The sequence below is a fragment of the Gossypium hirsutum genome, chromosome A09 (genome assembly GCF_007990345.1).
Source record: "Gossypium hirsutum isolate 1008001.06 chromosome A09, Gossypium_hirsutum_v2.1, whole genome shotgun sequence".
In the NCBI taxonomy this organism is placed as follows: Eukaryota; Viridiplantae; Streptophyta; class Magnoliopsida; order Malvales; family Malvaceae; genus Gossypium; species Gossypium hirsutum.
Genome location: NC_053432.1, coordinates 73,292,977 through 73,316,824, shown reverse-complemented (window position 1 = coordinate 73,316,824; position 23,848 = coordinate 73,292,977). Strand labels below are relative to the sequence as shown.

At 29.9% G+C, this 23,848-nt stretch overlaps 1 protein-coding gene across 3 annotated transcripts; it reads left to right on the top strand.

Moving 5' to 3' along the window:
* The first annotated feature begins 1,104 nt into the window (after positions 1 to 1,104).
* On the top strand, positions 1,105 to 5,465 carry LOC107889555 (serine/threonine-protein kinase D6PKL1). Of its 3 annotated transcripts, none has more exons than XM_016814025.2 (3): positions 1,105 to 1,292; positions 2,143 to 3,924; positions 4,420 to 5,465. In XM_016814025.2, exons 2-3 carry the CDS (start codon positions 2,147 to 2,149, stop codon positions 5,264 to 5,266), a joined length of 2,625 nt encoding a protein of 874 aa, XP_016669514.2. In that variant the 5' UTR covers positions 1,105 to 1,292; positions 2,143 to 2,146; the 3' UTR covers positions 5,267 to 5,465. The 3 variants fall into 3 exon arrangements, with proteins under 3 accessions (XP_016669514.2, XP_016669515.2, XP_016669513.2); XM_016814026.2 differs by having other exon boundaries at positions 2,109 to 3,924; XM_016814024.2 differs by having other exon boundaries at positions 1,966 to 3,924.
* Positions 5,466 to 23,848: the final 18,383 nt, after the last annotated feature.

Sequence of the window (23,848 nt, the reverse complement as noted above, 5' to 3'; positions counted from 1 at the left end):
ATTAATTGTATTTTAAATATCACATTTATTATTAAATTATTTTTATTAGCTTTTCTATTTTATTTTTTAAAAAAAATTAATTTTTATACAAAGTTTGTGCATGCAAAAGTTAAATTGAAATTTTTTTAAGGTTGAAATATGAATAGTTTTCAAAATTTATTGTTGAACATATTAATTTAGTATTTTTCTTAACTAGATTTTATAATGCTTTAATTATAATTTTTTAAGGTAATTATAAATATTTATTCTAAATACTTATATGAAATATATATTTTCAACTCTTAAATGAGCCGTTAGGAGTTAATAAAGACATTACAGATATCTAAATTAACATTCTTTAAAATTAATTCATAAAAAAAGTATTTATCAATTTAAGGCTCATACAAAAATATAAATGAAATTAACAAATGTTAAAATGTCAAAATGGTTTACAATAAAAAAATTATTAGTTTTATTTTTTTTAAATATGATTAAACTTTAAAATTTTAACTTTAGGTACAATTATATTATATATTTTAATTAATGTTATTTTATTATTAAGAAATTGATTTTTATTTATATCAAATTAATATTTTTTAATTCTTGAGAGTTACGTTTTTGTTTTATTGTTAAGTAAATGATTTTACATTTTAGTGTCTTTTGATTTCTTAAGGTTAGAATCAATTTTAGTGTGGTTTATTTTTTTTTAAGGTTACCATCTCTTTATATATATATATTTAATTATTGTATTTTAAATCTGAATATGAAGTTGATTCAACAAAAAAAATGTATTCTAAAATGAAAACTATAATGCCGCTTTTCAAGTGGATCTATTTTCTTCATCTCATTTAATTCTATTTATAGTTGATTTTCAAGGGGCAGGGGATGTAAGTAATTTTAGATATTGAATGTTTAAAACTGTAATGAAAATATTTACAACACCACCTAATTGTAATTATTAACAGGAGACTTCATTTAATATACACGTTGTGTAAAGTAAAAATAATAATAAAATATTCGGTTGTTAAATCTATATAACAGTATCACATCTAATCTGCTACGGGGGACCCACTTCAATATATGGTGGCCCCATTTTCGTCCTTCAAAATAATCAGAGCCCAAACAGTAAAATCTAAAAAAAAAAAAAAAGAAAAATAAAACAAAAGTTCCATTTTACTTTCTCTCTCTCTGTTCCTGTGTCTTCAAATCGTCTTTGGTTTTAGGGTTTCCGATCCCTAAAAACGTTCTCATTTCACCCTTTTACTCGTGGAATCCGTTCTGAAGTGCTTTCATTTCTCTTCATCTTCCTCAAGGTACTGTTTTTCTTCTCTTAATTCAAGTTTTGGGGTTGGATTTGATAAATTGCAACACGTTTTGAAGTGTGTTGGAGCTCTTAGAGTGTTTGGGTTTGATTTTTAATTTTGTTTGTGTTTTTCGTTTTTCTTTTTCGTGTTCGGCTTTGATTGACAGTTAATAGTGTTTTTATTCGTGGTATCCTTGTTGGATCAGTGATTTTATTTTATTTTTTATTAAGCTGGGAATGGACCAAAGTTTAGTTGCACTTGGATTTAGCTTCACTTGTTTCTTAGAAAAAATTCCTGGAAGAAAAAAAAAAACTAATGTAAAAGAACATGAAAAATAGAGCTAACATTTGTGCTTGACTTTTAGTCTGAATCCCTTTTTGTTAACCATTTAATGTTAGTTTAAATATAGCATGTGGTCCTGTAACTAGTCATGATACATTAAAGCTGTGAAAACGGCAGTAGTCTTTAATTATTCTAGCTAATTTGGCTTCTTTCATTGTGAAATTTTAAATTTAAACATCACGAGATTCTTATGTGATTTTTTGTGCTTATAGGTCAATGTAGTCATATAAACATATTAGATATAGTATATATTTATATATATATATTTCTTAACTGTTATTTTTGTGGCCTTTCTATATACTTCTTGTTTTAATGGTTTTCTAATTGGATGTCTTTTTAGGTTGTTGGGATGTATGAGCTTTAGAATTGATTTGATGAAATTAAAGTGACAAGTAGCTATGAATTTGGGTCCTTGAAGTTGGTTGATACAGAAACATGAATTAGTATAAATTTTGAGGGTGATATCCGTACCTTTTCTTTTAGGATACTGCTGAGAATAATTTATCCTGTGTGACAGTTAGATGGGTTCATATTCTGGTACTTGCGAAATAGTTGAAGCAAGCGAAGAGTCGGAACCAGTACAACAATCTCGATGGCAGTACCGACCAAATTCAGGATTGGGTGCACGTGACAAAGATAGAAAGCCTAATGCGCTGAAAATAGGGTATAAGGAATCTCTAGAAGATGATATTAATCAGCTTTTTGAGGCTATCAATCTGAAAGGTCCCAAAGGTTTAAGTGTTTCATACCAAGGAGGTGCAAGCTCAAGCTCTTTAAAGAAAAATGCAATGAAGAAGCCAATTGCAGTGGGGATGCCCCGCTCTCCTAGAATTGGTGGTTCAGATTCGTTGTCTCTGAAGCAGGCACTTAGGGATCTTTGCATTTCTAAGGCATCGGAAATGGCTGCTATGAAACGGTTATCAATGTCAACTAGTTCTCCTGTGGCGTCTGAAGCTGGAAGGATAAAAAATTGGTTCAATTCAGTTGTAGTTGAACCTGCTGGTGGATCTGGTCTTCACAGAGATGAAAACAAGAGGGACATGGTTGAAGTATCTTTGGTGCCTGAAGAAAGCAAATCAACTTCTAGAATGACTGCTGTGTCACATGAAGCTTCCCAGAATAAGTCATTGAGTCAAAGTGCTAATTCTTCTCCTCGATTTGCTCGTGCAAGACCAGAAATTAGCACTGACACTTCTGTATCAACTCCAACTGATGTTTCTGCACCACTAGAAGTTGAAAGTCAAGCACCAAAGGCAGAGTTGCATCAGAAAGAGAAGCATTCATCTGCATCTTTTCCATCTTGTTCTTATGGTGATGATGATATGTTAGAACCTGAAAATACTCTGCCTGGTTCAAACAAGTTGCCAGAAAGAGCATCAACGCCAAAGTCGGTACGAAAAGGCAGGTCGCAAATTGTTTCTTCTTCTAGCTCAATTAGTGGCAAACGAGTAAGCAGGATGACAAGAAATGTACCACGGGTGGCCAAAATAGTTGTTAGGAACAAAAGTAGTTCTGGCAAGAAGAAAATAAAGCAGGGCTCCTCTTCTGCTGCTAATACTTTCAGTGAAGTAACTAGCAGCTTGGATTCCACTGCAGGTCGGTCAGTTTGTCAGAGGTGCCACTGTTCTTTGAAGAGTTCAAATAACGAATCTAATCAAGAATCTGTGAAGTTGCAGTCAGCTGGGATTAGTACTGAAGTGAGCTCAAGTCATGTGAATTCTGATGTGCGCAGACCAACATTGATGGTAAATAACTCTAACAGCAGCGTTGCTGCTGTTCCAAGGGCTAAAAAGAGCCCAAAATCAAGAGAAAAGGGACACTTCTCCCAAAGTTCCAGTAGCCTTGGTGATAGTACTAACACAAGCATCAGTGATGACAGCAATTTAAGTAGGTATAGCTGTAGCAACAAACCTCACATGTCAAAGGATGTGAGGTGGGCAGCCATCCGCCACATTAAGATGCAGGAAGGGGTCTTGGGGTTGCGGCATTTCAATCTTTTGAAGAAGCTTGGATGTGGAGATATTGGGACGGTATATCTTGCTGAGCTTATTGGTACAAACTGCTTGTTTGCTATAAAAGTCATGGACAACGAATTTTTGGCAAGAAGGAAGAAATTGCCAAGGGCCCAGACAGAGAAAGAAATATTACGGATGCTTGATCACCCTTTTCTCCCTACTTTATATACCCAATTCACTTCAGATAACTTATCATGTTTAGTTATGGAGTACTGTCCTGGTGGGGACCTGCATGTCCTTCGGCAAAGGCAGCCTGGGAGATATTTTCCTGAGCCAGCAGCTAGGTAAGATGCTTAGGTGATAAGTCATTCATTCAGTTTGCGTTCATACATGGCTGGGTATGTCACGCTAGCAGGCAGAACTTTTGATTTTGCATGTTGGTCATTCACTCGGTTTGAACATCTAAAGCACAATAAGTTTAGCATTATATTACTAGCATATCCAGTTAAAGTTATGAAATGGTTCAGATGTGGCCATGATAGGTCATAGATGCTTCCACCTAATTCTCTTGGAACTCCCCTGAAATCCGAGTGAAGGATTGGAAGTGTTAAGCTTGTCTCAGAGTGACTTGTTTAACATCGGTTTTTAGTTGTTTATGCTAGGCTCTAGCTCTGCTGTTTTGACTAGTTTTCTTTGTTGTGGTGATGGTGGTGCGGTATGATATAAAGACAATGTGTGAGTTGAATGAGAGTCTTTCTATGCTCTAGTTCATTTTCTTTTTTCTGACAATCTGACATCAATATTATCTGAATTGGTTATATATGTTATTCTAAATGCAGGTTTTACGTAGCTGAAGTCCTGCTTGCTTTGGAGTACTTGCACATGCTTGGAGTTGTTTACCGTGATTTGAAACCAGAAAACATTCTGGTTCGAGAAGATGGCCACATAATGCTCACAGATTTTGACCTTTCACTTAGATGCACAGTTAGTCCAACTCTCCTGAAAACTTCATCAAATTTGGATCCTGCTAGGATGTCTGGTCCGGGCACAGGATCTAGCTGCATAGAACCCTTCTGCATTGAACCATCTTGTCAAGTCGCATGCTTCAGTCCCAGGTTCTTGCCTGCTGCTGCAAAAGCCAAGAGGAAGGTAAAATCTGACCTTGTTGCCCAAGTCAGATCACTGCCACAGCTTGTGGCTGAGCCTACCGATGCAAGATCCAATTCCTTTGTTGGGACGCACGAGTACTTGGCTCCTGAGATCATTAAAGGAGAGGGTCATGGAGCTGCTGTTGATTGGTGGACCTTCGGTATCTTCCTTTACGAGCTTCTCTGTGGTAGGACACCTTTTAAAGGTGCAGGTAATGAAGAAACGTTAACTAATGTTGTGCTAGAGAGCCTTAAGTTCCCAGACAGCCCTCTTGTGAGTTTCCAGGCAAGGGATCTCATCAGAGGGCTGCTGGTGAAGGAGCCAGAGAATCGGCTGGGAACAGAAAAAGGGGCTGCGGAAATCAAGCAACATCCTTTCTTTGAAGGCTTGAATTGGGCTTTGATACGATGTGCTGTTCCACCGGAACTGCCAGAGTTGTATGAATTTGGGATTCTGAGCATGATGTCCCCGGAAGCAGAGAGCAATTATTTGGAATGTAAAGGTACAGGAGACCACCTTGAATTTGAGCTGTTTTGATGTAAACATGTACTTTAGGAGATGGATTTCCATAGGATACCCTTCTCCATGGCTGGCCATGAGCCATGCTTCCCTTGTTGTAATTAATAATGTAGCCCATGATGTATATTTAATTGAGAATACTTGGTAAAGCTGTCGCCAGATTTTGTCATATTATCAGACACCAAAATCTTATATTTCAACAATTAATGTTTAGTTAGTGTAAGTTGTACATGTTCTTTCATTTTTCCCGCTAGTTGATCACCACTTTCTACTCCTGTTTATCGCGATGCATGCTTTTATGACTTTTAGATCGAAAGAAAAGTGCATTTAAATGTGTTTATGTTTAAATTCATCTACTTCAACTGGTGGGTTATGTTCATATATTCTACCATAATTTCGGTTACTTAATATTATATGACAAAATTATTTGTGTTGTGACATGAACTATAGTTAGTTTTGATCACTCCTACTACTGCTTGCAGCGCAGTTACTCCATAACCAAAATACCAGATTCGTCTCTATCTTCTCCGAATGTCGTCGCCGTCTTTTGGGTCATTATTCTTTTATTGATGAAATATTGACTTCAAAGAGGGATTTATATATATATATTTACTTTTCGCCATTGTTAAAATTCTTAATTTTTGTACTAAGATTTGTTTTGGTTGTTATTATAGTGTTATATATATATTTATGATTATTATTATCATTATTTATATTTAATGTTCCTTTTAACTTTATTTGATAAGTAGTTATTTTTATTTTTGTCAAAACCAAAAAGATAAATTGTTATTTTTAGCTCTAAAAAAATAAAAATTTAGAGACAACATTATTAGACAACCACAAATTCTCGAAAAAATTAATTGTTATAGATCCTAAAACGAATATGAAATATAGTAAAAAAGAAAAAAAAGAAAAAGAAAAAAGAAAGTTATTCTCCTCATGGCAAGATGCTTGTATAGCATGCCATGAAAATTTGGATTCAACCTTGAAAACCTTATCTCAATTATCAAAAAAATAAATAAAAGTTGAATGATAAATCTGAAAATACAAATAGTCAAAGATTTAATTTAATCAATTTTAAACTATTATTTTTAATTTAGATTTAATCATAAAATAATTTAACCTTGATTATGATAAATATTTATACTATTAAATAACTACTATTATTATTTTTATGGTTTTTATGTTTTTTCATACTTTTATATAGTTTTTAAATAAAAATACTAAAATTAATATATCTAGAGATTGAACCCATGTTTAATAGATTTAAAAACAAATTCTTTATCACTACGTCAATAATAATTCTTGATTAGAATTTTTTTTTAAAAAAATAACTTTTAACATAAAATGTCTTCTCTCACAAAATTTGTGAATATAGATAATGTCACTGATTGAGCTGGTGTCACAAGTCAACTTGATACTAACTCATAATTGATGACAACATTATGATAAACAATTATAGTGTTGTCAACCTAATGTATTTATGTGTTTAAATTTTATTATACTCACAATTTAATATATTCTTTATTTTAAATATCGTACATATTTCATGTGTTATTATGATTAATTAGTTTCAAACTATATGTTTCACTATTTATTGTATGTTATTCTTAAACACACATTTGTATTCTAAACTCGTGGTATCCACATGTATAAGCATCTGATAGGGTTTCTAATATATGTAACTTGAGTAGAAGAATTTTTAAGTCTACATAATTTAATGAGCTCGGGATAACAATATCTTTTCCTTTTTAAGCATTTGGAAGTATAGAGATTTGATTGCATTTTAAATCTTTTTGCATAATTATAATTTAAAATTTTCATATTTTTAAATAATAAATTATAAGTTTTTAGATTTTTATTAGAATTTTATGATATTTGTAGATTTTCTTTTGACAAATTTTTAGAATTAACACAGAAGAACAAATTAAAAAATTATATTACAAATCTTATCCTAAATCAAATTTTACTCTTATTTTGATCACTAAACCATTAACCATGTAAAGAATTAGATGAGACAAACAATATAAAAGATGTAACGATGAAGCATATGAATAAAACTAAGAAAGCTTAATATTAAATAAATATTAATCTCACCGCCACTGCTGTTTTTACACTAACCGCAGCTAAACGCACCACCCATCCAAACTCACCCTTAGATGTCTATCTAACTAACGGTTGTTTTATCTATTTGGGTGATTCTGGTAAATTTGATGCTTTAGAATGGTGGGAGGAAAATACTTCAAACTACCATATTTTGTCTAAAATAACTCGTGATATATTGTCATTCGCATCACTACTATCGAAACTATTTTTTTTTAAAACGGTCGACATGGTTTTAAAAATGAAAAATAGGAGTCACCATCGATCCTTTTTATTAGATGTGATCGGATCGTCTCATGATCATTTTAATAAAATATTTGGTTTATTAAAACGACAATTTTTGGTCTACGAAGTTTAGAAAACAGATTCGGGAGTCAGTTACATACGAGGAAGGGCTAGCACCTTCGTAACACCCAAAATTGGTACCTAGTTGATTAATTGGTGTCTTAGTGTCGAGAGTAGAAAACTTGAAAAGAGTTTTAAAATATGGTTCCCCTTTGTGTTAATGTTAATTTTACAAAAAATGCTTAGATAAATCAAAATGCTTAGATAAATCAAAATAGATGTTAAAGACCTTCTTCTCTCGAAGTAATGACACATCCAGTAAGTTAGGGCACGACATTTTACCTTCGAGAATAAGCTTTTATATTTAAAACTCATGTATTTGATTTAAAAGGATATTCCACTATTTAGGTTAAACGAAGAAAAATCGAAGCCCAGTACGTTAGGGCATGACTTTCTCGAATTTCCAAATGTAGAACATTGCCTAAAAAATTCCTCTTTTATGAATTTGAGTAAAAATTAATGAAATATTAAAAATGATATACACTTAATTCATTTGAGTATGGCTAAAATATAAACTTGTATTTAATAAATGATGATGCAACTTGGATTTATGATGATAATGACACAACACAAATATAAGATGGCAATCATGAATCAAGTATAAATATGCATAATAATAAATATGATGATGTAATTACAAAGATGAATACAATATTAGTAGACTAGTCTTGATGAATAAGTAAAGTAATAAAACGGAAATGCATGATATAAAAACAAGTGATCATAATATAGAAATGTTTAAAAATGAATGAAATAATAAATAAATAAGTAGGTAAAATAGATATACATAATGTCAAATGTAAAAAAAATAAAAAAGCAAAAACGAGATAAAATATAATAATAATAATAATAACAATAAAATATGTGAGTGAAGGGATAAATAAATAGATACAATAAATAAATATTAAGGAAAATGATTAAAGAATATCAAAAATAAAAGGACCGAATTAAGATATAAATGAAATTAGGAGTACAATTTGTAATAAAATGTATAAACAAATAATAATAATAATAATAATAATAATAATAATAATAATAATAGAAATCAGAATAATATATAAGTACAAAATGGGTAATAAATAAATAGATGAATAAATAATAATAATGATAATAATAGATAATAAAATACCAATGATAATGAAGACATAGATAAAATGAACGACTAATAAAAAATGAAAGAATAATAAGTGAATACAAGGATAAAAATAAGTAAATGTATGAATGAATAATATATAAACAAGAAGGTAAATGAAATAACAAATAAATAAAAAGAATACTGAATAACTAAACAAGTAAATAAATGAATTAAAATAAAAAGGACTCACATATAACTTAAATAAAATCAAAAGGACAAATTGGAATAAATAAATAATAGAAAGGGTCAAAATATAAATAATAAAATAATTAAAACTGGCTCAAGGACTAAAATGAATTTCGCAAAAAAGGTTGGGGATTAACTGGGGAAATACCCCAAACCCTATTGAATGCGTTGTATTCTTTGGCAAATCGAAGGACCAAATTAGAAATACAATGATATCGCATGGCCAAATTTAAAAGAAAGAAAAAATGAAAATGGGATCAGATTGAACAGCCTTTAGAAAGTGGAGGGACCGAAATAGTAAATTTCCCCTCCGTGCAAAAACACGAGGATCTTAGAGGATATTCGGGTCGGATTTCGGGTCATGGCCTAAACGACGTCGTTTTGGCCATGGGTGCTTAAGCCCAAAACGGCGTCGTATTGCACCCTATATAAATAGCAAAAAATAGAAAAAAAATGAAATATCAGCTTTCATTTTTCAAAAATACTGAGAACTCTCTCAGTTTCCCCCTCTCTCGCACCCCTTCCCTTTTTGGCCACAAGACCGCCGGTGGTCCACAGTGGTCGGTGGTCGGGGATGCACAAAACTAGCCCTCTCAACCTCTTTTTCAAAAAGATCTGAAGGCAAGGCCTTTCATTAGCGAAGTAGAGAGAGAAAAAGGGTAAAAAAAGGCAATTTTTAGCCCTAGCCCGTATGTTTTTCGCCGTCGTCGAAGCTTAGCCCAACTCCTAAAGGTTCTGAAACCTTCAACGTCAGTGAAACTCCCCTCCGGCGACGAAAGTAAGCGAACCAACGGTAAGCTTTATTTATTTGTTTGTTTTATGCTTAAAAAAAATCACCTTCTAAAATTCTTGGTCTCGTTTTTAATTAATATTTCGTAAAAAATTTACATTCCAGTTTGTGGCTTTTATAGCTGAATAAACACAATATTTTCTTTTCGTTTGCGTGTTCTTCTTTTTTGTTACTATTTCTTCGCCATTCCTTTGCTGTTTCTATGTTTCTTTTGCAGGTTTTGCGAGGTCAACGGTGGATTTTACCATTCTGGTGCAAGGTGGCCAGGGGAATCGACCCTCGGGCGATGTGCGCGCCGATGGCGTACATGGTGAAGCTAGGGTTTCCTGCTAGCTTGAGATGTTGGGCCATGTGGGCCATTAGGCTTTTTTATTATTCCGGGCTTGTAACAATTGGACTTGAACTTGTTTAATTATTTATTTGGTTTTGTTTATCTAATTTGGGCCTAGGCTGGGCAAAATAGGCCTATTACAACTACAATGTGACTTTAGAAGATACTTTTAGTTTAAGAAGTAGAGTAATATATTCATACGTATTGTGCCTCTTTAACACTTGAGGTAGTGCAAGCTTTACTTTGCCAAAGAGATTGGTGTTGCCATTGCTTTAATTATTTTTCTTTTACTTTCTAAAAATCCAATTGAAATTGAGCTTAAATTTCTATAGAGTGATGATGCAACACTCCATACCCGGCCCGATTGCCAAGTCCTAGTTACAAGGTGTCACATTTGTTGTAACAGCCTAATTTTCAGTGGTGTTGGAACAGTGATTCGAGATCACTAAATCCGACAAATGAGTAGGAAATATTATTAATTTAGTGAATATAAGTTAAATGTGAAGTTAGGAAAAATTTTGAATTAGTGAAATGTACAAAAATATATATATATATATTAAAATAATTAGAATTGAAAACAAGGTATCGAGACCTCGAAAATTTTAAATCGAGCCGTAAATATTTTTATAAATATTTATGGAGTGTTAATAAGTTAGTATTAAAGTTTCGTCAAGAAATTTTAAAGTACTGATAGCTAATTGAACAGAAAGGACTAAATTGTATCAAATGCAAAATTGTGGGAAATGATTAAATAGCTTAAATGATAAAAGAAAGAGGGTTTAAAAGGAAAATAAACCCAAGGTCTATTTGGGCTGGACGGCAAGAGCATGAAATCACCAAGGAAATAAGGGAAAAATTGGAAAATTGCAAAATTTACTTAATAAAGCTAGGACTAAAGTGGAATTATCTAGATTTCTCTTTATTTTTCTGCATTCTCATCAGCAAAAACACCATGGAAGAGTTCCCTTAAGCTGATTTTTCATATTTTTACTGCAAGTAAGTTCAATTCTTGATTATTTCTTGAAATTTTTGTGTTTTTGTGACTTTTACAACTAGGTCCATTTGTTGAATTCATTAGTTCTTAATTCTATGAAAGAAATTGAAAGTTTCTATGAATATGTGCTGGAAGTATATGATGATTTGACATAGAATTAGAGCTTTAAATTGTTTATATACTGATTTTATTGAAAGAATTGAATAGAAAGTGAATGTTTGGGACCTAAATTGTAAAAGAGTTTGAAGTTAGAGTTTTATGTGGAAATTCTGAATTTCAATAGTTATGAAATAACTTATAATGTCTTGGAAAAGTATTAATTGAGAAAATTAGTTTAATTGAGGGGTTAATTAAGTAAGGACTGAATTGCATGAACTGTGAAATTTGGGGCAAAATGAAAATCAACATTTTGCACTAAAACAGTTTTGGACAGCAGCAATAGTCTAAATTTGAAAAATCTCAAAAAATTGTATAAATCTAATTAGAGAATGAATAAAATATAAAATTAAAGCTTATTGAGTCTAGTTTCTTATAGAAGAAACGATGTAAGCAATGGAATTGTAAATCATGAGATATAATAAGTTTTGTGAGAAAATGTCAGAATGATTTCGGGTTCCCCTGTTTTGACTTTAAAAAATCATAAAAAATTGGATAAAAATAATTAATGGATTAAATTTATATGTTTAAAATCCTTAAAGAGTCTATTTTCAATAGAAATAAGCGGGAACATCATCCGAATCTCATACGATGAGATAATTAATTCTAAGTGAAGAAGGGTCGGAACTGTCAGACAGCAGAACAGGGGCAACTTTAAAGAATAAACTGTACTTATTGGCTAAACCAAAAATTCTGAAAATTTTATGGTAAAAAGATAAGTAAGTCTAGTTTCAGGGAAAATTAGCAGATATTAATTTCAAGTTCTGTAGCTTAATATATAAATAATTTAGTGACTATGATGCAAATGGACAGTTTTGAATATACATAAGTAAATAGTGAAATTATTGATAATGTTACTTGTTGCATGTTATATAAATTAAGGATGTGGAATGGAGAGGAGGAGGAGGAAAATATGTATGAATATTCAGCTAGCATGGCTAATTTGTATGTTTTAGGCTCATGGACTAAATTGAATAAAAGTAAAATTTTATGGGCAATTTTGTAAAAAAAATGTTAAAAATGACCAATTTGCATGAAATGGATTATTTTATTATTTAAATTACAAAATTGAATGAAATTATTAATTTAGCTCAAGATCAGGGAAAAACATGTTTTAAGGATTAAATTAAAAAGTGTTAAAATTATGGAAAATTCTGACATTTTATAGAATTCATAGGTTGTTATCAATTTGTGAGAGAATAACGGCTGGAAATAAGGATTAAATTGCAATAATTTTATTTTATTTTAACCTAAGGATGAAATCATCATTAATTAAAAGTTTAGGGGTAAAATGATAATTTTGTTTAGAGCATTAGTTGAATGTATTATAACATGAAATAAATGAAAACGACGATCAAATTTCTTTATAAAGATCCGAATGACTTGAATACTAGACTTGGACGTGAAAAAGAAAAGATATCGGATTAATGAAATATCTGATAAATGAATCGGTAACTCCGGTAATGCTCCGTAACTCTATTCCGGTGACGGATTCGGGTTAGGGGCGTTACATTTGTTGTCGGAGTAACTACGATCAAATCATAGTTCAATTTATATCACAAACATTCCAATATAAGTTAAACAGGTATATTAAAAGATTTTTATTCATTTCCGGGTCTTATATGAGCTTACAAAAGCTCTAATACTAACCCTGTAACACCCCCTACCCGTATTCATTGCCGGAATAGGGTACGAGGCATTACCGGAGTTTACTGAACATTTTCAGATAATTTTGAGTCATTTATTATTCATATTTTGAAATAATCATAACGTCTCTCTATTGGGCCATCGAAGCCCAAAACATACATTAGAAACCAACTGGAATAAAATCGAGATCATAAAAAATTTCGCAAAATCTTAAATTATATTTTCATCTAAGTACTTACCATTTCAATGCTCTTTATAATTAAACATGTTACCATTCAATCAATAGCTTGGCACTTGTCTAAGCGTCAAACAACAACATTGTTAATATACTTGCACATATTTCATATAAATTCAACATTGATATACCTATTTTCTCAACATATCACACTTGAGTTTAATAATAGTCTCAACTTACATAATTTCCTTGTATCAATATATCAAAGATAATTATATATGTACATGTCACAAAATATATTATTCTCTTACTGTTTCTTCAAAAGCATATATCATTCATTTCGTTATATCAATATTTCATGCACCATCATTTCCTTATATCTTGTATATATTTATTTCAGTAATAGTTCGTATTAAACTTAACATAAATTAAATTCCATGTACCTATACTTATTTCATTTATCTATCTTCTTAATTATTTCATACAACTATTTTGTACATATATTTCCATATAACCAATTCCTGTAAACATTTCACACAACCATTTCATATAACCATTCCATCTGATACATATTACCTGAATATTGATTGTTCAATAAATATCTTGGCGTTTCTCTTCCTCGATCTTATTTATCTTCGACATGATGTCATAGTATCTTTCAACTATAGTTTTACTCGTTTTCTGTCATGTTGCCATGGTATCTTTCAACCATGTTCTTATTCATTTTCCTGTCATGTTGCCATTGTATCTTTCAACCATGGTCTTACTCATTTCATGTCAGGTTGCCATGGTATCTTTCAACCATGGTCTTATTCATTTCATATCAGGTTGCCATGGTATCTTTCAACCATGGTCTTACACATTCCATATCAGAGAGCACACTCTCGCGAACCTCATCCTTACAGTGGGATTACCAGTCCAGGCTAAATCCCCTGCAACGACAATTACTCTAATGAGCTTGGATCTGAATTACCAGTTCAAGCTAAATTTAGACCCTAATTCGGATTACCCGTCCGGGCTAAATCCATTTTCCACATATTCTTCGGGAGGGCTATATCAGGATAGGATCACCCGTCCGGGCTAGATCCTTTTTACCGTCAATTCCTTTTCTGAGATCCATCAAATTTTCCTTCCATTCAACCGAGATTTTCCCCCCCTTTTTTTTAAATATATCAGTGTTTCATAAATTTCCATATAATGAACATTCAAATCATATTCATATAAAAAAAACATGCATTTTAAGCATTTAAGAATATAATTCAAGTTACACGAACTTACTTGGCGAAATTGTAAAAATATCAAGATTAAGGGGCATTTTGGTAATTTACCATTTTCCCAATTTTCACCCGATCTTAAATTGAAAATTTCATTCAATTTATTAATTTAGATAATAAAAAAATTCATTCCCTTCAATTTGGTCATTTTTGACATTTTTACAAAATTACCCCTGAAGTTTTACTTTTATTCAATTCAGTCCTTAAGCCTAAAACATGCAAATTAGCCATGCTAGCTGGATATTCATATATATTTTCCTCCTCCTCCTCTCCATTCCACATCCTTAATGTATATAACGCACTTGTAAGTAACATTATCTATAATCTTTATTATTTACTTTTATGAATATTCAAGTTGTCCATCTGTGTCATAGTCACTAAATTATTTATGTCTGGAGCTATATAACTCCAAATTAAGATCCAATAATGTTCCCTGAAACTAGACTCATATATCTTCTTACCATAAAATTTTAAGAATTTTTGGTTTAGCCAATAAGTACAGTTTATTCTTTAAAGTTACCCCTGTTTTGCTGTCTAACAGTTCCGACTCTTCTTCACTAAAAATTAATTATATCCTCGTACAAGTTTCAAATGATGTTTTTGTTTGTTTATATGGAAAATAGGCTCATTAAGGATTCTATACATATAAATTTAAGCCCCTAATTATTTTTCTCCAATTTTTTATGATTTTCCAAAGTCAAAACAGGGGAACCCGAAATCATTCTGACCTTGTCTTATAAAATTTATTATATCTCATGATTCACAATTCCATTGCATACAATAATTTTTTTTATAAGAAACTAGACTCAATAAGATTTAATTTCATATTTTATTCATCCTCTAATTCGATTTATAAAATTTTTGGTGATTTTTCAAAGTTACACTACTGCTGCTGTCCAAAACAGTTTTAGCAAAAAATATTGATTTCCATTTTGCCCCAAATTTCACAGTTTATACAATTCATTCCTTGCTCAATTAACCCCTCAATTGAGATAATTTTTCTCAATTAATACTTTAGTCTATCATTTTAAAATTCTTCATAACCCCTAAAAATCAAAACTTTAGCATTAGACATTAATTCCAAACTCTTTCTTAATTAGGTCCTAAAATGAATCTCCATCAATTTTACTTGATAAAATCATCATATACCAAAAGTAAAGCTTAAATTCTATGATTATTCATCATATTATTTCAGCACTCATCCATAAAAACTTTAAAACTTAGCCATGGAATCAAAAACTAATGAAATAGTAAGTTGGACCCAATTGTAAAATTCCAAAAACATAGAAATTTCAAGGAGAAAGCAAGAATTAAACTTACATGAAGCTAGAGCATGAAAACCAGCTTGAACCCCCTTCCATGGCTGTTTTTCAGCTGATGAATATGAAGAGAAATGAAGAGAATTCTAGATATTCCAATTTAGTCCCATTTTTATTTAGCTAATTTTGGCAATTTTCCAATTTTACCCTTATTTCACCCATTTCCTGATTTTTCTCAGCTATTGCCGCCCAAAATATCTCCTTTGGGCTTATTTTCACTTTAGGTCATTCCTCATTTGACAATTGAGCTATTTAATCCTTTTAGCAACTTTTACACATTTTCCAATTTATCCTTTTTATTTAATTGACCACCCAAACGTCAAAATTTTCTAACGAAATTTTAATTCTACCTTATTGACATTCCGTAAATATTTATAAAAATATTTATGGCTCGGTTTATAACATCGATATCTCGATACCTCTTTTTCTCAATTTCTTGACCAAATAAATCTTTATAAAACACAATTTACTATTCTAAAAATCTTTTAAAAACTACATTTGGCTCGTAAATATTAAATAATATAATCTATGAGTTCATTTGTCGGATTTGATGGTCTCGAACCACTATTTTCGACATCGTTGAAATTCAGGCTATTACAAACCCAAGATCAAATTAGGACTAAATTGTAATGTTTTTAAAATTTCAGATTGACGTCGCGATGTTAGGGGTTTTTCGTTGCGACGTGACATACTAACTAGTCTGATCCGAACGACCCATGCTCAATGTCGCATCGTGGCATGGCGGCCTAATCTCATTGCGACGACAGACACTCGACGTCATGACGTGACATCCTATTTCTATAATTTTCAAATTAAACTTTAGCATGCACTTATCAAAAAATTACATTACGCAAAATTAAACCACCAATCCAGTCAAAACATGTAATCTCTATGCCTCCAACATAACAAAACACCTTTGACAATGATGTACCAATGCCATGTTATCTATAAGCTAACTAACTAGTATAATTCTTTCCAAACCATTAACATACATACTTATTTAACAAGGTCATTGGCAATTACAACATTTCATGCCATTTCAAACCATATTTGAATTCAATTACACATTGTATTCTATTAACCAAGTTCATACATTAACTTTCTTAACCAAAAGTGTATATAAACATAGTTTTGTACCAGATTTGACTCAACCTAAGTACATGTCATACTTGACACCAAAATGAAACTTATACAACCTTTGTTGAGTCAGGGATCGCTTCTGAGATGATGGATCAACTGCTCGAATACAGGGAATATGCTATACTTGAGCACGAAGAAAACAAATCGTATGCCAATCAAATACGCTTAGCGGTAATTCTATGATTTAAGGCACATAATGAAAGCTTAAACATATGCATCCCTTTCATTTAAACCTATAATCATATCATTCAAGTCATGTGCTATCATTTCCATATAATTTTTCATTAGACAAATTTTGTATCTATTGTTGTCATAGCTACCATTATCTCATAACATACCTAAATTCATTCATGCTTCATAACATCACATAAGCATCCAAAATATACCAAATATGCTATTCATCAATTAGGATACCATTTCTACCAATTAATAGTATAACATCAACATTTATATATATTCAAATTCATACAAGCTCTTTAACTATTTCCAAGCCTATTGTATCTCTTGTTAGCATTTGGCCCCTAGGGCTTGTTTTCGATTCATTTCACATATTATCACATATTGTATCTCAATTTCATTTAACATTTCATATATCATTTAATCACTTCATGTGTTTATAACCCTATTAACCAGACACAAATTCAAAATGGACACGTGGATCTGTCACCCTGGGTTGCTCGACAACGGTGACGCTATACATGTACATATTACCATTCCGAATTATCCGACAATGATGGTTTTCTCAATTTGGTTAATCTGTCACCCCGATTTCCCCAAAAATGATGACTTAATGTGAACAATCTACCACCTCAAGTTGCCCGACAACGATGGTTTTCAATTAATAATCTGACCCTATAACATGCCAACTATATCCAACTCAGTCCGAACAGCTAATAGGGTAACCAAATTTTCGATTCATTATATAAATTTCAAATCATATTTAATCATATCTAAATAATCCATCAAATCATCATATAAACAACATATTTCAACTCAATTTCATATCAATTATCACATATTAATCAATTCATACAACTTTATGTTCTATCAATTTAGTCTCTGTCTCGATATTCAATCTAAACCGTAGTAGTTCAATTCAATAATCCAATAATAACTCATATGTACACCATATAATGCTAAATGACATGTACATGCAAAAAAAGAGTGGTTCCCAAATCGTAAAAATACAAACCGAATTTTTGAGCTATTCGTCGACGACTTTCAATTTTTCGTTCCTTCTCGACAGTTCCATGTCAACATTAGCTAAATAAAATCATAAAACATATAATATTATCAAATTATATTCAAATTAGAACCAATCACAAATTTGAACATACTTTACAATTTATTCAAATTAGTCCCTAAATTTGGGACAAACATAAATTTCAATCTAAAGCTTCAGATTGAAATCTGATTTCACAAATACTTATTAGGGACTTTCTATTTCCTATTCCTATTGAAATTTCATGATAATTTTGCATTTTATTCAATTTGGCCCCTAATGTACGAAACTAACAATTAAGCTTTACAATTTAGTCTTTTTTTCTTAATCTAAGCTTAATTTCTAGCAATTTCACACCAATTTCATCTAACTCTTAACAATAGTAACTTTATGAAACTTTAATAGTTTCACAAATTAGTACATGGGCTAGCTAAATAAGCTCTCATGACTTCAAATCTACAAAAATTTCAAGAATGGCCAAATGTTTCAAGCCTGGGAGGTTTCTTAGTTTAACAATGGTGGTCAGTTTAAATGATGAATAAAGGTGTTATGTTTTCTCTTTCTTTCCACCGAAATCATCCTTTTATACATGGCTTAATGTTTGATTAGTTTTGGTTGATTATGTTTTATTTATAATTAACCTTAATTTCACTTATTTAGTTTAATAAAATCATACCGTCCATTAAGTCTTAATTAAATATGGTCTAATTCCTACTTTAGATCTTTGTTTAATTGCAATTTAAGTCCTCAAGTCATTTTCTAATAAATAAATCTACAACGATTAAAATTTATAATTTAGTCCCTGGGTCCTAATTAACCACAATTTTGACTAAATTGATCATCTAAATTTTAATTCATCTCTATAATGACTTCATAAATATCCTTATTTAATATTTTTGGACTCGATTTACGGAAATAAGATCCCGAAATTATAATTTTGATACCACTAAAAATTGGATCGTTACAAATGATCTTCAACGTTTTCAAAAGTACAAATATTTTCTACTTGAAATTATTGAAAAAGCCAATTGAAATGAGCATACCAACACTTTTGAAGTATTGGAGTAATATTGTTATGTTTTTGTGTTTTAGTTTTAAGTAATTTAATGGGCTGATGTTGTATTTGATTGAATTTTTCTATTGGAGTAATGTCTACTGTTGTATCAATTAGACTTTTGCTTTTATATTTAGAAGTATGTTGAGTTAGTTATTGAAAAGTCATATTGTTATCTTATAAAAATCATTATTACATTTATAATTGAGTTTGAAAATGAACAAGTTTAACCAAGTATGAGTAAGAAAACTCATAATTCACCTTGATTGAGTTCAGATTGATTATATCTTGAGTTGAGTTTAAGTATAAAAATATATGTTCAATCGAACTCGAATGGAGTATTGAGCTCCGAATTTGAGCTCGACTTGATTACATCTAGAGTTGTCCATGGGTCGGGTTAGGCTGGATGAAGTAAAAACTTAGGCCCATTTTTCTAGGCTTGGGTCCGATCCGACTCGAAAAATGGGCCTAAAATTTTGTTCAAACTCGACCCGAATAAAAATGCTAAAACCTGAGTTTGACCCAGTCTACTTGTATTAATTTTTTTTATGTATTTTTATATAAAAATAAATTTAAAAAAACATAATACATCAAATACACTAAAAACATTAAAATAAATATTTCTCAACAAATGGAGAAAAATACTTAAATAGCATTAAGATAAGGGCAACTTAGTAAGTAAATATCTCTAAAATAATAGCAAAATTAATAATAAAACAAGAATAATATAATATTCAAACAATAATAACAAAATTGTAACAAAATAATAGTAAAATAATTGAAAAATTGTGACAAAATGGTAAAAAAAACAACAATTTTTTTTTATAAATTTGGGTCAGGCCGAAAAAGCTTACTCAAGACTCGGCCCATTTAAAAAATAGGTCTTTATTTTTTTGACCTATATTTTTACTCAAATATTTTTATTTTTTAATAGACTTTTAAGTCGGGAAATGTAAGTGTTATTACACCTCTATTTGGGAGGCTTTTGATGGTGTAGACGAAGCTTGCTTTATTGGTGCCCAGTGAGTTGTATTGGTACCGAATAGTGTAGTAGCTGACTCCAAATGCAGTGCTTAGGTCTGTTTGGAACATGATTTGATTAAACAAGATTGGGTGGCGGAAGTAGTGCACTGTGCATACATGTAGAGAGCGTAATTATGCACCCATCCTCCGGGGAGTTCAAGTTTTCAGCCATCCTCCTCAGCTCATCATGATGAAAGCATCAAACCACTCCTTAATCTATTTTATATAATTTCATCTCTGACATTTAGGATGGCTAATAAGATGTTTAGCCACTGCCCTCTACGTTGTTGGATGTAGATGAGTTGATATGTAACTTACATTAGCTTTGACTTGTAAGAAGGGGGTTGGGATGGGTTGGCATCATTTCCTATTTCTGATTCACAAATGACAAACCAATGCACGTATTCACGGGATATTCCTCAATATCGGCGTCCCTAGTGCTTTCTCACCTGCCCCCCATTCATGCTTTTCCACCGCTTTTATTCTAATTAACCCACAATTTGGAGCCTCTCTTCAATCTATTTTAATCATCAATTATATTCTCATCTCTTTTTTTTTCTAAACTAAAATCTAGGTCTATTAATTCGGGTTTACACTTTGCCTACCCTTTCTTCATTTTCTATAATATTAATTTATCCATTAAATTTCATATTTAAAAGATAGATTGCACATATTCAAATGACGATAATTAATGTACGAAAATAATAGGTTATACCCTAATCCACTTAATTTAGTTCAATTTTTTTAATTGGTAAAGTGTCTTAATTAATATAGATACGATTTATAAATTTATGAAAAATGTCAATATTGTTAGAAATTAATTATACAAATTATATTTAGAGAATTGGAACTGTCAACAATCATTTTATATGCAAGTTAATTTTATTTTTTTTATTAATTTAAACATCAAAAAATAATTATAATTCACTTTTTTTTTTCTCATTATAAATCACCAACCGCATCTTATTTGGGGAGATAGATTGCCAATTTTTCTCTAGTTTGACATTAGTTAACTATATTCTGAGGGTTTTAATAATCGGCCAACATTTCTAACCAATTAATATTACAATCTAGCTTGTGCATAATTACTAGCTTTATTGACCCATTTTTATTCCTACTGTCGACTACCTTTATTAACCATGGAAATGAGTGATTAGTTAGCAACTTAATATATATTTTAATTTACTGTTAGTGTATCAAATATAAAATTATAATTAATTAAATGGAATTATATTTAAAAGGAAATTGGCATTTCAAAGGCCATTGGTATAATTTCTAAAATCTAGTAAACAAAAACTGTTCTTGAAATGTTAGCGGCAAAGTTAAAAGGGATATATTATTATTATTATTTTATAAAACTAACTAATTATAATATTGATATTTCTAATCATATAAAACTTACAATCACATTAAATTATTATATTTACAAATTATTGAATAATTAAATTTTCTTTTCTTTTTATGAAAATAAAATAAATACAAACGCAATTAATCTAAGTTTTCAAAGGAAGATCTTTCTTTTCTGTTTTTGGATTTTGGACAATTCTCCACAATTAATCAGTTGATTCTTTTTAATGCAAGTATAAAAACCCTTTTAAAAAAATCAATTAAGTTGCACATCTAATTCAATTTTTGTCGTTAATAAAAAATTTAATTAACATCCTTCTTTAACGATTTTCATTTTCGACTATGTTTATTATTAAAATCAATTAATTGACTAATTAGATTATGACATGTGACAACCCTTGATTTAATATTTTAATTTTTAATGATAAAAAAATTATAAAAATCTAAAATAATCTTAAAAAATTGTGAAATTTTTTTTAAAAACATTAACAAAATTATTTAAAAAAAACTTAAAATTTGTTTAAAACTAATAAAAATTATATAAAAAAGCATTTATTGCATTATCATTTTAGAAATTAAACCTCTAAATTTAGAATAAATATGTTACATTGAACCAACTATTGAATAATGAGAATAGTTATAAGATTGGTTGAGGTTATTACATGTTGAATCAAATATTCTCGACCTTCCAAAGATAAAACAATAAATACATGACCTTCTCCTTTTTATTTTTTTATTTTTTTATTTTTTTTTACATACAATATAGTAATTTGGACCTTGAAATTTTGAAAATTATTTGATAAGTATTACATGCTATAAAGTATTTTTCGTATACTTAGATACTTTAAAGCTGAAATTTCCTTGTTCAACTATTGCAAATATTAGTATATGTAAGCATAAAATATTTTGATGAATATTTTTTATGACTTTTAATAATTTATTAGATTTTTTTTATTTTTATAAGTTTTTGTGATTTTTTATCAAATATATAAACTTTATATTTTTTTCATGAATCTTTATAATGTTTTATAAATTTTATTAGTTCGTATATATTTTTTAATATTTTATAATTTTTATTAAAAAAAAAGAAAAGTGACTATCACATAACATCATTTGATTGGTTTGTTAGTTGATTTTAATGGTCAAACATAGTCAAAAATAAAAAAATTAATAGCAAGGGTTTACTTGGGTGCAAATTAAGTTAAAGAACATAATTGAATTTTTATTTTTTCTTAAGGACTGCATAACCCTTTTCTTTTAAGTTACAACAAACAATCAACAATTATTATCATGATTAATTACTATTAACACAAAATTTAATAACTAAATTAAAAAATTAATTTATTTGAACATAGTTTATTTATACTGTTATATAAGCTTTTAACTAAATTAGTTTAACGAGTCAATCGGATATCAACTCGGTTAGAAATATTATAGAAATGTCATTTCGTAATTAAAATAAGGAGATTTGAACCAAAGTCAATTGTATTTATAAGACTTTTAATTTACCACTAAACTAAAGTCTTATTTCAATATTTTTATACATTTCAATTTTATTATACACACTTTATTACTTCTATCAATTACATATATTAATAATGTATTTGATTAAATTAATGTTATAAGTTAAATTGACACCGATTCATAACACTTTAATAAATAATTTAATCTAATATTTTTTATTTTAATATTATAAATATTTCATATATTATTTATTAATTAATTTCAAGCGAATGATAAAATTTTTAGGATGTTAAGTCAAAAGGGTGGTAAAATTGAATTTGTGGTTGCACACATCCTCATACAAAATAATACCCATTTACACATGTGGCAATCATATCTGACAGCTAAATTTCAAGTACCTAATATTTCCCACTTGCACCTCTAAAAAATTAAAATATTATCAAAGCTTGGATGTTAAGTCAAAGTCACCCTTTTAACCCATATTTTATGATATAATAATATGTTTGTTTATTTTATTAATAAAAAGGAAATTTAAAATGACATAATCCCATCACCTTTTGGTCTCCCCTTCACCATCTAGTTCTAGGCTTCTATAAGAGGAAAAAGAAATGGGAAACACCAGCTTTTTTTAAGTTTTATGTTTTTTCTCATATAATATGCATGCATGCATCCTGGCCTTTTTGCTTCTGATATGCATGGATGCATGAGCCTTCTATCACATTATTCCATTAATTTGTGTCTAAATTGATACATACATATATTATACTAATTTTTTAAATTAGTTTATTTTTTTTTAACAAGGGTACTTAAATTATACATCATTATCTAAATTATTTCGGTTATTAAAAAAATTTCTTAGCCAATAGAAAAAAAATTATAACTAAAAGAAATTAAA

Bases quoted from the DNA above. Each gene is read 5' to 3' on its own strand.
- LOC107889555 (XM_016814025.2), top strand. From the start codon at position 2,147: ATGGGTTCATATTCTGGTACTTGCGAAATAGTTGAAGCAAGCGAAGAG. The intron at 3,925-4,419 runs GTAAGATGCTTA...TTCTAAATGCAG, and splicing joins TTTCCTGAGCCAGCAGCTAG to GTTTTACGTAGCTGAAGTCC.